This window comes from Mauremys mutica, chromosome 2, assembly GCF_020497125.1.
Source record: "Mauremys mutica isolate MM-2020 ecotype Southern chromosome 2, ASM2049712v1, whole genome shotgun sequence".
NCBI lineage: Eukaryota > Metazoa > Chordata > Testudines > Geoemydidae > Mauremys > Mauremys mutica.
The window spans coordinates 39,910,376-39,927,081 of NC_059073.1; the positions used below are offsets into that span (position 1 = coordinate 39,910,376).

Below are 16,706 nucleotides of genomic sequence, written 5' to 3' on the forward strand. Positions count from 1 at the left end.
CTCCGCTGTCCTCCTCCCATGCCCCAACCCCCTGCTCCACTGGGGTCTTGGAGATTACCAGCACAGACCACAAAGCATGCAGTTCAGGATGGCCGGTTGGCTGGGAGGTGTTTTGATTCCTCCCTGGCTGGGAGTTAAAATTACTGCCGTCTCTCTGCAGCGCAGCTGACTCCATGGGGAAGTTTACTCAGACAGTACATCTGACCCATTATATTCCAATTTTTGTCCAAACAGGTTCATTTGTTACTTTTTAGTAACCATGGGAGAGATATTCCCTGCTTGGGAGATGCCTGATTTTTTCCCTCTGCAGCTAGAATAAAGCAAATGGCCCCTTCTGGTCCTACATAGTGTAATTCTGGAAGTACTCTATTGAAATCAATGGAATTACATTGATTTAAAATCAACTCAAGCAAAAGCAGAATTAGGCCCCTGATGGTCAGCAATCAGCAGGAAAGCAGTGTTTTGTGATTGCTGATCTTTTTTTCTAGACACTACTGATACGTGTAACTGTTCTCTGCTGACCACGAGTGCCTCGAGTAAAAGGCAAGCATAGAAAGGACGAATATTTGCATCATGTCTTTGAGTCCGCCTACCTCTGAAACCTGAGATGGTAGCTATTCCCCAGAAAAGAGTAATCTGAGTAGGAAATTGACTGTTCTTTTGGAAAGTGATAGGAAGGAGAAGAATAAAACAAACCCTAAGGCTGAGAAAATACTGTCAAGTGTCATGGAAAATGTGGAGAACGCCAAAGACCAGGAAGTGTGATATACAAGAAAAATGTATATCTTGTAAATACAAAAGCAGAGTTTGAATTAGGATCACTCAGGGAACCCTCCATTATTCAGGAGTTTGAGCCTTATTCTGTCAAACCTTATTATTGAGTTTAGAGTGTGTAAAAATACAAATGACCTTCTCATAAAATGAACTGCTGGAAAGACTGTGGGGAGAATACATGGTGCATGCAAATAAACAGCGTTTGGTATGGATTTCCCCATCATACCACCATTCTGCCTACCAACGAGAATGTTTGTTTTCCAAATGTGTCCAAGATCACTAAAATGAACATTTCACTCCCAGACTAGATTTCATCAGTGCTAAAAACATATTACTGAACCCACAGCCACGCCTGTGGACAGGAAACAGGAACTTTTTCTGTCTCTGAGCTACTTCTGCTATCTTTTCAAATGCACATTGCCTAGTGAATAGGCACAGAGATGAAGAGGACATTTAGGTCTAAATTGATGATAACACACCTGGAGCCCAGCTACAACGACAAGATCAAATCCTGTTATGTATCAGAGGGGTAGCCGTGTTAGTCTGGATCTGTAAAAGCAGCAAAGAGTCCTGCGACACCTTATAGACTAACAGACGTTTTGGAGCATGAGCTTTCGTGGGTGAATACCCACTTTGTCGGATGCATCGACGTCTGTTAGTCTATAAGGTGCCACAGGACTCTTTGCTGCTTTTACAGATCCTATTATAACATTATTAATTAGACAGCAAACTATTCAGGGTCCTTAGAACTACTTCATTAGCCAGCCATCTGTTCTCCCCTGCTACTGGCCTGTTATAGGGGACTGTAACCCAGCACATTTTGTTCTAGGCCTCTGCTGTTGGGCCGTATACAAGAACAAGCCCAACATTAACCCTGACAGTCCCAGTGTATTTTTTTAGTGCTCATAGCTGAGGACCTGGAAACAAGCTCTAAGTTGGTGATCCTGTCCCCTTCCCATTTCTCTTCTTAACTAAATTCTAACCTCCCTGCCTCACCCAGCCATCCCACCCACAGCTCACTGGCAATCTGACATTTCCCATCCCCCTCTCCACTCTGGGGTCTTCCCTGCACCCCACCAGACCTCACAGTGTGACCTTGACTGGTGCCAGGTCATCAAACTAGGAATAAATTTGGAGGTATCCACTGCTGATCAGGGATCACTGGATTGCAAGTAGCAGCAAAGCGAAATCAGAGAAGCAGAGCAGGCGCAAACAGTTCATAAAGGGAAGGTAGGTCACTTTGGAAGGCTGGAAAAGAAAGGGAGTTGCTGGCAGAAGGTATCAAGGAGAGGAGAGGACTGGCTCTTGCCAAGTAACCATTAACAATCCTTTCACCCCCAGCAAAGCAACCCCACAAAAGCCCCAGGAAAAGGGATATTCACAGTCAGAATCCTAAGGTTAAAAAGCATTAGCAGTGGACACACATGCAGTTGCTACAGGCAAAGGTTTAAAGAGCTCTGAATCTCTCTTGCATAGGGAGGCATGTTGGAACACGCAGTCTGACCCTATTTTCTTCTTCAAGCATTTGTTAATTACCTCAGTTTCTCAAGACCCATAAATCAGCTGTACGAATTAGTCTTATCTCATTGACCTGCTGACAGTAGTGAATTTCAGATAAGGAGACATGCTCTAGAAAGTCTTTATGAAGCAGTTAAATATGTATGAGTATGGCTTTGTGTGTGCACTATGTGTTCTAAGTAATACTTTTAGAATCTCAAGATTTTTCCTTCAGTGGAAGATTAATGAGGTAGGGATGTGAGATACTTACCGCTTCCATTAGCCCCTTCACTGTGGGTGACTTTAGCATCAAAGCATCAAACACTTCATCAGTCTCTTTCCTCACATACAGAAGCACTGAAAGAGCAAGGATCAAATTTGGAGCAGGCACAGACAACTGAGCAGATGAAATACATCTTATTAAATAGGAAGCCAAATATTAATCTTGAATCAATGACAAATCAACACAAATAATGAAAGCCAGATGCTGTTGTTAAAAAAATAACACCGTCTCCTGTAAACGCTGATGTAAACTTGCAGGAGACATATTGGCTAGTTTGGAAACACACAAAGAAAATTAAACCAATTACATTAAATTTTTGAGGAATCCATGTTTTTGTGAATTTAAGATTAGTCAATAGTTTTATTGAAATATGGGAAGTCCCAGTTAAAGAGCATTTGAGCTATTGCTTTGTAGATTTTCAGTCCTGGGCTGAATCATGGGATCAAACGACTGAAATTATAACCAGTTCTCTCTGCAACCTATTTATAAGATTTGCACCTCTCTAACCTTTAGCCAAAAGGCTAGGGAAAGGAATTCAGAAAAGGCAAGTCTACTTTGTAAATTAAATTTGCCTTTAGCCAATACCCTGAGAAAAAAGTAAGTTTAAAAAAAAGTAACATTCTTTGATGTTACCATTTTGGCAACCTTAAATGTACACCCTCAAAATGAAATCTAGTCAATTTCACAGAATGAGTTAAACGTAATTTCAGGCACTACAGGGGAGTTATTCAAAGGCACAAATGGCAGTTAGGCACTTACTTCCCATTGATTTTCACCTGCCCTTTGTGGCTTTGAAAATCTCCTCCTCAGACCCCTGCCAATTTTTGTGGGTTTGCAATCAGAGTTTCCTGTCTGATCTAGATGTTTTTTTCTCTCCCCTCTTGCTGTGCTAAACACACACACAGATAAAAGGGGAGACCGATTGGCTGGATATTCAGGGGAAACAGTGAAAGACTCTACACAAAGTGCTGACACAAGTACAAAGTAAACAAACTGAAAATTAGAATAACATATTTCTTTGTCTAATCTCTTCACTTATATGAATCTTAGGTGTCACTTGTAACTGCAGTAGGTTAAACTTTTTTAGACAGATGTGTAAGATATTGATAATTATTTTTCTAAAGGGACAGTTTATTTCAAACTACCAGGAAATTCAATATCAATTAATGTATATTACATGCACATATACATATTCTATCAGATACTTAGAGAACCACGTGACAAACTGCACCAGCCATTATTTGTACCTGCAAATTGGAAATACAAAAAAGAGAGGCTAGAGCCTGGAGGGTATTTTCCACCAGATAATATTAATTTTACAATAGAATCACCTCCTTTGTAAGACAGAGGCAGAAGGGTATTTGCTATAGCAAGCCAGTGCCACTGGCTTTAATTCCCATTGGAAATATGTTTAAGTGTGAACATGGACACATTAGAAAGAATTGCAACTTCTTTGCCCAGGCTTTCGGGTGACTGAAATGAGCTCATACTTTGCGGTCAAGATCACTGACCATTCTCTGCCTTAAAACTGTGGGCTTCAGGGGATCGTGATGTTTTTGCTCCTTGTATTTAGCAATGTTAAGGATCTAACTATAGAACCATATAAAGTGCACCCAGGGATGGATACAAGCCTTAAAAATCCATGTAATAGTGAAATGTAGGGAGCCTAATCTATCAGGTGGTATGTAGTAACACTATTTGCTTATTCAAGAATGGCTTTTTGGTGACTTGAAACAGTTCCCATGTAACTTTCAGCTTACATCCGAAAGGGGGAAAACCACTCAATCAAATGTTAATGTAAGGGTAGTTAAAGTTAAATCTCTTTGCTGTACTGAGACTGTCAGAGAACATTATGTTGAACAAAGGATCCATTACAGGGATCATGGGGAACCTGAATCACTGCTATGCGTACATAGAACACGGAGTTGTAAATATATGGTGTTTTAGTGGCATGAATGGAATTCTGTCATTGATTCACTCAGTTATGTGATTCAAACATCTCTTATCACATCTGATTAAGTATCCATCATACTGTCACTATTTCCATGTCATCTAGCCAGTCTCTCTTACAAAGGATAAATCATAATGTTAGAGACAGGCTAGATATAGTAATAGACAGTGAGCTGTGTGTAGGGGCAAATCGGAAAAACTGTAACCTCGACGCTATCTGTTCCCAGCTCTAAATATTCAGTACCTACTGTCTTCCCAGCTCTGGATGGCACTGTGTTACTTAATGCTCTAAGACCAAGAGTTTCAAATATAGTCCCTAAGGATAGACTCCTAAATCTATATTTAGGTGTCTAAATAAACAGCCCGATTTTCAAAAATGCTGAGCACCCAGCAGCTCCCCTGAAGTCAAGCAAAGCTGCTGGGATGTTCAGCTCTTTTGAAAAATCAGGCCACTAATTTAGGTGTCTAAATATGAATTTGAATTATGACGTTACAGAAGAATTCTGAAAAATAATGGATAGATTGCAGAATCAATGAAAAACCACTGGAGATGACTGGAACTCAGCAAATACTGAGACCTTATGAAAAGAAAGATTCAATTTGCAGGAAGCATTTTAAGGGGTTCAGCAGGTGATGCATGTTTATGGGAACTGGAAGGGAAAGTAGTTGGCAGAAGAACATGATGCAGGCAAAGAAGATCTTGGATGGATGATGTGGTATCCTGTGTGTATCAAAAGGACTGATCATTCATAAAGAGATTAGCAGGGGGCTGTACAGAATGGGCTAACATGGTGACAAACCTCCAGTAATGGAGATGCCACATAAAAAGAAAAAAGGAATTTAGGAGCCTAACTTTGGGCACTCACTTTGAAAATCTTAGCCTCATGCCTCTCAGCCTTCAAACCTGCCAAGGTATGATACAAGTAACCAAGGTGTGACAAATTAGTGCAATGCATTGTGTTGTAGGTTATGGATAATTGACAATGGAAGGAGGTGTGATTTATGCAACAAAAAAGAGGGAGAAGTAGTTTACACAAGTAAAGATGTGCTTTGCGCTGGTGGATCTTAACACTTGGGGTTTGTACCAGTGCAGCTATATCAGTGCAAATTCTCAGTGTAGACAAGACTTTAGGGTGGGTTTTATGTTCCATGTGAACAGCTCACATGACCCTACAAATCCAAATATCAGAGGGGTAGCCGTGTTAGTCTGGATCTGTAAAAAGCGACAAAGAGTCCTGTGGCACCTTATAGACTAACCGAAGTATTGGAGCATAAGCTTTCGTGGGTGAATACCCACTTTGTCAGATCCATGTCACATGCGTCTGATGAAGTGGGTATTCACCCACAAAAAGCTTATGCTCCAATACTTCTGTTAGTCTATAAGGTGCCACAGGACTCTTTGTCGCTTTTTACAAATCCAAACTATTTTAGTGTAATTTAGAGTGATTTTCTTGAGAGACATATGCTAGAAAGACAAGGCATTCTTCAGGGTGGAGAATCTGAGACAGGTTGCAGAAAGTCTGCCAGGGCAGGAAGGCAAGCTGGAAGAGGCCTGGCTTGGGACCAGCAAAATAAAACCTCTGGGTAGCACTGCATGAATGGGGATGTGAACAGGGCAGCTGGAGGCTGCTGGATTTAATTAGTTCAAATTTTGTCACCATTAAAATGTTTTATGTTTTGAATTCTTCACCCTGACATAGCTGTGAATCCTGAATAACGTTAAAACAACAAATCACAGAACAAGAATTGCACAGGTGCTTTGATCTGTACAACAATGGCTCCTTTGTGCATGCCTGTGTGATCTTCCTGAACCATATTATAAATTAATCACTCAACTGAAGGAATCAAAGCAAGTATCTCTCTCATGCCAGTTCACCATGCTGTTAGCTGGGAATTCTTCGTTGGGCCCAGTGGGTAGGGAGAAAAGGGTTTCAAACCCAGCCCTGGCAACTGGCCCCTCTGCTTTCAGTGGCTGGTGCCAACACCCCCAAATCTGAACTGACCAGGGCTTTAGTCTGGCCAGAGCTGGGTCTTTGGTTGGGCTTATCTCACATTTTCATTTTGATTTATAAAAATCTTCCTGCTTATTAATTCTAAGCAGACAACAGCATCCACCTGGTACATCTGGTACCTTTCAAAGATTCATGTATATCACCACCACAGCCAACAAAGTAAGATCATAGATCTAAGCACGTGGAGAGACATTCCTGAAAAGGTGAAAGGACACCAATGTGTAGCACGTCTCAGTGTTTTGTTGTCTTAATACTGTCAAGGATAGACACACATATACACACACACACTATGATCTCAACACATTGGCAGGTTTGATTGATCTGAACTATTCAAACCTCTGGAGTCTTCAGCAATATTTGACTGAAAGTCTCATGAAAGCAGCTCTCTCATTGGACTAAATCCTTAATCCTTACAGTTTTTACTCAGGCTAATCTCCCAATAAAGTCAGCAGGAGCTTGGATCTCTGTATCTGACCCAGTGTATTGTGTCCTTTGTATTATGGTCCTATCCAGAACAAGAAAGTGCCAAGATGAATGCAAATGAAAAATAAATAGTGAAGGATTTGTCAGGGGAACTTTTTTGAACCTCAAAGTCTGTTTCAAGGGTTGGGAAACATTCTGGACAGTTTATATTTTATACAATCACATTTGTCTATCCCTTCTCAAGATAGCATGCAAACTAGTACCTATTGATTACCCTTAGCATGTTCTAGGAAGTCTCCTTGTATAATAGTTGGTGTGGTGGCAGTGGGCCTGATTCTTCTGTCACTTACTCTATTTTTACACCATTGTAACGCTATGATTTTCATTTGAGTAATTTCTGATTCACCCTAGACCAGTGGTTCTCAAAGCCAGCCCGCCGCTTGTTCAGGGAAAGCACTTGGTGGGCCGGGCCAGTTTCTTTACCTGCCGCATCCGCAGGTTTGGCCGATCGCAGCTCCCACTGGCCGCGGTTCGCCGCTCCAGGTCAATGGGGGTTGCGGGAAGGGTGGCTGGCACATCCCTCGGCCCATGCTGCTTCCTGCAGCCCCCATTGGCCTGGAGCGGCGAACCGCAGCCAGTGGGAGCCGCAATTGGCCAAACCTGTGGATGCGGCAGATAAACAAACTGGCCCGGCCCACCAGGGGCTTTCCCTGAATAAGAGGTGGACTGGCTTTGAGAACCACTGCCCTAGACTGCATGAGTGAAGAATGCAGACCAGTGCATTTATTTTCCTGATAAATAATTATTACCTCTTTTCAGTCCTTCTTCTTTCATTTGTTTCAAAGGCGACGGGCCAAACTCCTCCTCTGCAGGCCGGAACATCCTTTTAACCAGGATGCTGCTACTAGAAAATAACAACACAGCCTTTTTGTCATAATACTGTCCTTCCAACAAGAGAGGAGCCAACAGTGACAGTTTATATCTCAGTCCATACTCAAGCAAAACTCCCACTAGTTTCTCAAGGAATGGTAGAGCAAGAAGTGCAAGGATTTAGATCCTGATCCTTCTCTGAACTATCCAAGCCTCTTGAATTTCCCAGAATGACTATGTTAGGTAAATGTTTCCCAATATTAAAGACAACTTACAAATGCCAGTATCTGTTTAAACATATGAGGAAGGAGCATGAAAAAAGAAAGACCTAGCTGCTAATGTCACTATACAGTCACTCTCCCACCTTCCTCTATATCAAGGACTCCGCCATGCCAGGGTATGCCCCCCACTATTCCCTCATTTCCCCCTCCAGGGACTCTATGCACCACATCTCCCCCGTACTTCCATGCCAGGGCTCTATGTTCTCCCTCATTTCCCCCTTCCCCATACCAGGTTCTCCATTCTCCTTCCCTGATGGGATCCTGTATGCCCCCCATCTCACCTCCCCCACCCCACATTTTATTCCTTTTCTTCTGTTTGGGAGATAAATCATCAAAGGTGTCAACATGTGAAACTCTGTTGGGAAGATAGGCAGAGATGAGACCGGGGTATTGTTATGCTGGAACCTTTTAATGGCTGCTGTCAACCAATTTTTTGATCTGTAGACCATACAGACCTGGTTGAATGTATTACTGGAAGCATTATTGCATTATAGCCAAACAGACAGACAGAAAGAGAAATGCCATCAGTTTGAATGAAAGATTTTGCTTCTCTTGGCCAATAATACTCTGCAATTTATATGGCTGAGCCTTGCTCAATAGTATTCCAAACTCCTGTTCTTTACACTTGTTTAAAAGGCAACACTATGCTAATTTGTAAAGAAGATAGATAAAAGAAGGAGGAACATGAAGTTAATGCAGAGAATTCATAACTTGTAGAATGGAAAGGGGTTGTGGTTGCAGTCTGCAACCTTTAAACTTCCGACTGTGATCTCACCGTATTTAAACAGGCTCAAACAGTCAGTACCTGGTTGGGAGACACCAGAGAAACCAAAGGTGCTGCAGGAAATTATTGTGGTGGTTAAGTAGGGGGCATTCTTCCTCTATGCTCATAGCGAGCTAATGCTTCTGCATGCTGCTAGGTGGCACTATGATAGTGGAGTTACAATCTTCAGGATAAGTCAAAACTGAGACTGGGCCACTTGGTACTATTAAAAATTCCATTTTGTTTGCAAGAGTAGGGGAGTCAGTCCCAACATGCTGACCTAACTATATTCAGCTGACTTAAAATCCTTCTGCATTTGTATTGGACATGGATCCACTGCTTCTCCTACACAGTTGTGTCACATGTTGCTCTGCACTATTAAAGAGCTTCTATGTTCCACTGAAGAGCTTTTTGCTTTTCAGTGGTGCTTTACGCAATTCCTACATGGAATAATTTTAAAGTGGTTTGGGGTTCCTTAAGGTGGAAGGTACAGTACTAATATAAATGTAAAATTATTATTTTATGTTATGATCCAATACATTGTATTGACCTTGTGTTGACCCTTCCTGCTTAATGCACTATTTTATTATGGACTGTAAAAATAAACAGATATAAAAAGAAGCCAGCCCATGTGGAGGAAAACAGTAGTCAAAATAAAAAAAATGTTGCCTTCGTAACTCCACAAGTTATGAACACAGAACAGGAAGGAAAAAAGGGTTCTTGTTTATTTGAATCTGTGGTTGCATGCCTGATTTTCAAGGGTTTGGACTACTGGCTGCAAAACTTTCTCGCAAAGCAATAAATGTCTTACCCTTCTCTCTCATCATCTATGTTATAGCAAACCTGTAGGGGTGGAAAAGGAACAAGTTTATTGCAGCAGCATGGATACCTGCTGTATGGAAGAGCTCAAAAAAGGAAAAAAGAGACAGTTTGAATTTTGCATCTGTTAATTTTTTCCCCCTTGTATAAAACAATTGTCTACGATTTTAATTGTGACCTGAAGAAAATGTGGATTAGAACAACTGCTGTTGTGTATGCCACAATGGAGGTACCTCAATACATTCTGACAAGAATCTTCTCCAGTCTGGTTTACATCATCCTTCTAATCGCTAGGAAAGTATAACAGTCCTGAAAATCAGATTACTACTTGCCTAAATAACCCCAATGTGATTTAAACCACAGCAGTCACAAGCTTTATATATAAAATAGATGTTGAGGAAGCTAATTAAAATATAAAAAACAAATAAAAAAATCAAAAGCACTAATGGATAAGCAAATGATATTAGTATGTATGGTACACATCTGTTTATAACATGATGCACTTATATACAGGGCTAATACTCAGCTCCTGTAAATTAGCATAACTTGAATACAGTGGCACCAATTTAAACCAGCCAGGGTCCTGGACTACAGTCTGTAGCAGAGATACAAATAATGCTCAGTATTTTCATAGCATTCTCCATGTTTCAGGTGCTCTATAAGACACTAGATCAACCATAGTCCTCACAACCCCCCTGCAAGGCAGGTAAGTAGGTAGATAGGTAATGCTTACTGGTAGGTAAAAATGCTCGCTTGTTCTACTAACATTGAAAACTAGGAACTAAAACACAGAACTAAAAACCTGTGTTCTAGTCCCAGTTCTGCCACAGACTTCCTGACTGACCTTGGACACGTCTCCTATGGTTTGAATGTGCAAGGTGCTGATTGCACTCAACTGCAACTGAAACTTTCAATGGGAGATGAGGGCAGTGGCGTAGCCAGGTGGAGCGAACAGGGGGAGCAGAGAAGTGTGCTGAAGCTAAATCCATTAATATCTGTAAAGTAGTATAAGCTCATCAGATGAAAGGTGCTGTATAACTCCAAAATATTGTTCTAATAAAACATTTTGGAACCAAGAAATAGGGAGGTTTTGTAAAATACAAACCACAAAAAATAGCTAAGGATAAAAACGTTAGGATACCCGGAAAACCCTAGTATACTGCAATATAGAATAGGGATAAATATTATCTATGAGCATGCAGTCAGAAAGAATCTGATATATTCCATTTTAATTTGGAAAATTATTTACATTCCATGTACTAAGGAATAATTATATCTTCTTACATTTTGATGCAAATACACATTCACATTTGAAAGTCACAAGAATAGAAGATACCCAGTGCTGACATATAAGTGGGAGTCTTTCCATTCCTGGTGAATAATTTTAGTGGCAGTTGTGATCATGATGCCTAAGGTCTATGTGCTTTTCATAATCTCTTCTGCAATGCTGGCTGCTTTCAAAATTAATGATAAACTCATACTCAATGTCACTTTAGTCTTTGTTTCTTTTACATTTCTAGTGAGATGTGCATATACCTAGACACAGATTTGGCAGTGCCTATTACTATTACTAAGCTTCCACTCCATCCACTAAGAAGTATACAGTTCGTATATCCATGTTTAGGAAAAAGCCACTGATGGAGCTAGAATTCAGGTTTGCTGCTTTCCCAAGGAGCTAAAGGAGTGGCTCTAACCAAGCCAGCAAAGACTCTGTTGTGTTTAATTCACAGGTCTTTTAAAAAGGTAAATCATGCTTGTGAACAATAGAAGTAATGATTACCCTTGATCCCCATAGTTTCATTATCACTACCTATATGAGTGCAAGACTCTTCTAAGGAAATACAGATACCAAGGTGACAGGCATCATATGTAATGGCATTAGGGGAGCTTGTTCCTTGTGACTACTTTTAAAGACTGCAAAAACCTGACAGACCGACACGGAGTTAACATTTGATCATATTGATCATTATTTTAAATCAGAGGTCAGCAACCTTTCAGAAGTGCTGTGCCAAGTCTTCATTTATTCACTCTAATTTAAGGTTTTGCATGCCAGTAATACATTTTAATGTTTTTAGAAGGTCTCTTTCTCTAAGTCTATAATATATAACTAAACTATTGTTGTATGTAAAGTAAATAAGGTTTTTAAAATGTTTAAGAAGCTTCATTTAAAGTTAAATTAAAATGCAGAGCCACCCGGACCGGTGGCCAGGAGCCAGGCAGCGTGAGTGCCACTGAAAATCAGCTCACTTGCCTACTGCTGTTTTAAATCATCCTGGGAGTGGGTGTCTCTTCTACCACAAGGGGGCACATTATCTCTTAAAGTCTCTCACAATATATGTTAACTACTTATGCTAAACAATCTGTTCCACCTTGGATTTAGCTGGGATACTGGAGTACCTTTCCCAGACCTGAAGAAGAGCTCTGTGTAAGCTCAAAAGCTTGTTTCTTTCACCAGAAGAAGTTGGTCCAATAAAAGCGATTACCTCACCTACCTAGTGTCTCTAAAGTCAATCAGCACAGACCAGAAACAATTGTTTCTCTCAGTTACATGCCAACTTCCTATTCTGAAGCTCCTATTTGTTCCCTTCATAGTTACCTTAAAAAATCTAGAAATATTAAATTAACTCCTTCCTTCCCCTGTAGAACTATGAACAATGTTCCCCCTCTCTTCTGAGGTCTTCTTGGTGTACCTGTACCACAGGGCTACTCAAGAGCAACATTAAATTAAAATAAAAACAAAACCAAAAAATCCTGTCACCAAACCCCTGCTCTGAGTCTTTGAAGTATGTCTTACAACATGTGTAGCTGGATAACTATCAGACACCTGTGCTTCTCATTGTTGTTTCCTACCTGTCCGGTCCTTTGTAGGTTTCCAAAGTGAATATCTGGTATGAAGAGAACTGGCTGGGAATCCAGGTCAGTCATTGTTTTGAAGTAGGTGATGTCACTCTTTTTTTGCAGAGGGAGAGCAGACAATTTCCCTTCAGCTGCTAATAAGGATCACAAAGCAGTGTTATTATGACAGACGGCATAATGAGCATGACTTAGAGCAATCTGGACTGGCCTTTCCTTACTCACAGTTATTGCATGAGGCTTGTGATGCTTGGCCTTTCCCTTTCTTCCTGTTCTGCTTCCTCTCTTCATCACGGATTTTCCTTTCTGCTCCCTGAGACCAAAAATACAGATATTACCCTACAGGGATCAGCTATTAAAAATACTACACGTGATGCCTAGTCACCACAGTCATGGGTGCATTAGAAATGCTTAAACAGAGAGAGAGAGAGAATCAAGTTAATGTGAAATAAACCAAGGCAAGTGAAAACTCAATACAATGGCCAACTCTGTATCATTTCACAGTGCCTAGATGCTTCATTCCATTATGCACTAAAGTGAGAACCAACCCTGCAGGACTGGCATTCCTTTAAACCTTGTCTACACTGAGCTTTCCCTTAGGATCTCCTAGGTTTGCATTAGCACAACAGCTCTACACCGGTGCTAGCTTTTTTAAGCGCTTTGAGAAGTACTGATGAAAGGAGCTATATAAGAGTTAGGAACTATTATTAGCAACGGTGGGAAAGCTAATGTAGCCCCATAAGAGTGTACAGGCCACAGCCTTCAAGCATGTAAACAGATATTTATAGACATTTAAAGACATGGAGAAGTACATACAGACTTTGAAGATGCATAGTGCTGACCTAATGGGCCCTAACAGCTCCTTTGTAGTCACTGGGCTGTTATGTAAATACATTCCTAAGAAGTTTATAAAATAAGCTTTGTTATTGACATAACAAACAGCAAAACCTCCTTTGAAGCTATTCAAATTTATTGTATAAATAGAAGTACAGACATATTGTTAAGCAAAATAAAAATCCATATGCTCCAAGACAGTCGTCATTCAATATTAAATATCCCAGTTTTTTCACCTTAAAAATAGAAGTTCCTCTTTTTTATTTTAATCAAAGTAGGAGATGTTCACTTGGAGCCAGTAAAATTCAAATGTATTTATTCAGAGCTAAATGAATCAAGCTACAAAAGAAAGTAAGCGAGAATGAAATGATTCTGGAGGCTGAGAATCATAGAATCATAGAAGATTAGGGTGGCCTCCAGACGTGGCCTCACCAGTGCAGAATAAAGGGGAATAATCACTTCGCTCGATCTGCTGGCAATGCTCCTACTAATGAAGCCCAATATGCCATTAACCTTCTTGGAACCCTGGACATGATCCATGAATGGCACTTCTGATGACTACAATGGGACCAAGAGCCAACCCAGAAACTGAAAATGGAAAATATTCATTTGGAAAAAAAAAATTAATGAAGTTATTTGTTGAGATGAGTTCCTGTCTGCATCCTGAAAAACTTGCCCATACCGGTATTGCCCTGGCCTCTTCTTTTGTCATTCAGTGTTGAACGCATTCTAAACCAATATGCATTTCCTCATGTTTTGGGGGCGAAGCCAGACTTTAAGGCACCTGCTCCCCTACATGGTGTTAACTTCGCTTGTGCCAATCAGAAACGAACACAAACAGGTTTTGGGCCCCGTCCCCTATGACACTTCTATGATGTCATAGTGGGTACTTTATGGCCTGCCTGCCATGTGCAGGCAGGGAGAGGAGAAAGAAAAACGAATCCTGTGTATACCCGTGTATCCTGTGTATACCCGTAACCGAGCCTGATCACCTCGAAGCCTCTCTCTCAGCTCACGTGTTTCAAACAGAGCTTCTACGTTTACTGGTCGTTATGCGTTGGTTTGTATTTGTAAGTATCAGTTATTACTAAATGCTGCATCTTTGTTTATAAATATTGTTAGTAGATATTTTAGTCATTGTGTATTTTAAGTTTCATTAACTCTATTAGCTAATCATACACTGCTCCCTTACCCCTTGTAATTATCCCCGATAAAACTTTTAAATTGATTAAGTTTAGTGTGTGTGTGTGTCTGCAGTTTGCATCGTGACCCACATTCTCCTTGCATCCCTTACCAATATAGTCTGTTGCCACATGCAGCCTGGTAAATAACAGGCCTGCATTTTCTTTCGCCCCTGCGAGTCCGTGGCAATCTACATTATTTATCCCTAAAAATTAACATTTATCATGGAGCCTCTGACCCAGATTTAAGTCCTGATCCAGCTCCAATTGACATCAACGGCAAAGCTCCCCTTGACTCAGACAGAGCTACCCATTACCTTTACAAACATGCCAATAGGTGATGTTGTATTAAAGAGACTTTTGTCTCTTTAATGAGAAAGGGGTGTGTACTTTGTGCATCAATGCAGTTTTTCTCATTAAAGGAGAAAAATGGTATTTTTCTGTGAGAGTGTCATCTCTGCTACTGCTGTCAAGTGCCATATATAACCCCCATGCTCTGAACTAGTTCAAAGCAATTCCAATGGATTCAATAAGAGTTACTCTGTGTATGGCTGTAACTAAGAGCAAAGGAGAATTTGGCATTTACCATAATTGCTATGGAAGGTAATTGATTCAATATTACAATCTGAACTTTTTATGCTGTCATTAACAGTACAAAGTTGCACAAGTTCAACTGGTGCATTAATGAACTGAAAAACAGTCTCCATATTGCTGCTGAAAAGCTACATAGCTCTTATCATGTCTGTCTGTTGACCTGCTTTCTTTAACAGCAGCACTTTCCTGTAAAAATTGGCCATATAAGCACACTGAAAATGAGTGGTAGCAGAGCGCACAGCAATTCGCCTATATAGACTCAAAATGGCCCCTATGTTTTCCACTCAGTTGACTATTAAAATAGATCTTCTCTCCACAGTCACTGCAAGTGGAAGACCTATGGAGGAGCCATAGAGTCCTCACTGGCACTCAAGTGGCTCCTTCCTCACAGTTCCACCACTACTATTAGTGAATGGACAAATGGTACAAGAAAGATGGGAAAATGTTCCAGACATAAAGTAGGGGGCTAAAATAGCTGTATAGCTCAGTTCCACTGTAACGTTACAATCCCGCTGAAAATGGCACAGCAGATTCTGATCTCAGTTATAACAGATATAAATCCAGAGTAACTCCATTGATTTCATGGAATCTGGCCGTGCACCTTCAAATTCTGCACTGATAACGTCAGCAGGCTAAACCACAACACTGGCTCTTTTAATTCAGCATGAAAACATTTTTTCAATATGCTTTGTCCACTTGCCAAATTTGAAGCCAATTATTTTTAAAAGTTAGAGGTGCTTTTCCCTCCATTATCCTGATTGATATTTCTCACACTACGAGCAACATACATTTTAGTGCTTTCCTTTAATATTTTCTGAAAGGGCTGAGCCTGGGAAGACTTTGCCTTTTAAGCCAAATGTTACTGCTGTCAAGATAAGACATCCAAACTTTCAAGGACAGAGACAGTTTCAGAACAGGCATCTCTTCTGTATAGCTTGATCTACATTCATCTACATAGCACCAAATGTGCTTTACACATACATTGACTTCATTAGAAGTTCAGGGCACTCAGTACTTCGCAGTAAGGTTTGAGCCAACGCTCACAGAAAGAAATTGAAAGGTTCCCATTGACTTCAGTGAGCATTGGATAGGGCCTAGGAACTTAGCACCTTGCAGGACTGAGCCAACAAGAGTAACTTTGCCTACCACTGAAATGAACCAGCTATTTAACAGCACATCACTGGGTATAATTCTCCATTGCTTTGCACTTTGCATTGTCACTTACGTGCATGCAAAATGAATGTAAAAACTATCTACCATTCTGATTTATTAGCATTCTGCACTCATTTAGCAGAAGTGGCATTGATGAGACAGAGTGCAAAGCAGTGGTTAATCAGACCTGTTCTGCTTGTCTTTGCTTTAGATGCTGAGACAATGAGCCAGGCTGGAGTTTTAGCAGAGCATACGGTTCCTGATGGTGGACTTCTGTGGCTGAATCTTCTAATATTGATATTTGATAAACTAGAGCTTTAATATTAACTGAATGCTTCCCTGTAGTGGAAACAGCCCTCAGCACAGAAATGCTGGGTTAAAAACCAGGCTATAACCAGACAAATCAAATAAATGAATGTT

At 40.6% G+C, this 16,706-nt stretch overlaps 1 protein-coding gene across 1 annotated transcript in view; it reads right to left on the bottom strand.

Moving 5' to 3' along the window:
• Positions 1–16,706, bottom strand: part of GRHL2 (grainyhead like transcription factor 2) — a 106,130-nt gene that overhangs the window by 12,200 nt on the left and 77,224 nt on the right. The window contains exons 10-14 of the mRNA XM_045002888.1: positions 12,751–12,838; positions 12,523–12,662; positions 9,665–9,696; positions 7,749–7,843; positions 2,543–2,628 (exon numbers count right to left, since the gene is read on the bottom strand). Coding sequence (XP_044858823.1) covers positions 2,543–2,628; positions 7,749–7,843; positions 9,665–9,696; positions 12,523–12,662; positions 12,751–12,838 — 441 coding nt within the window. The remainder of the gene's footprint in view (positions 1–2,542; positions 2,629–7,748; positions 7,844–9,664; positions 9,697–12,522; positions 12,663–12,750; positions 12,839–16,706) is intronic.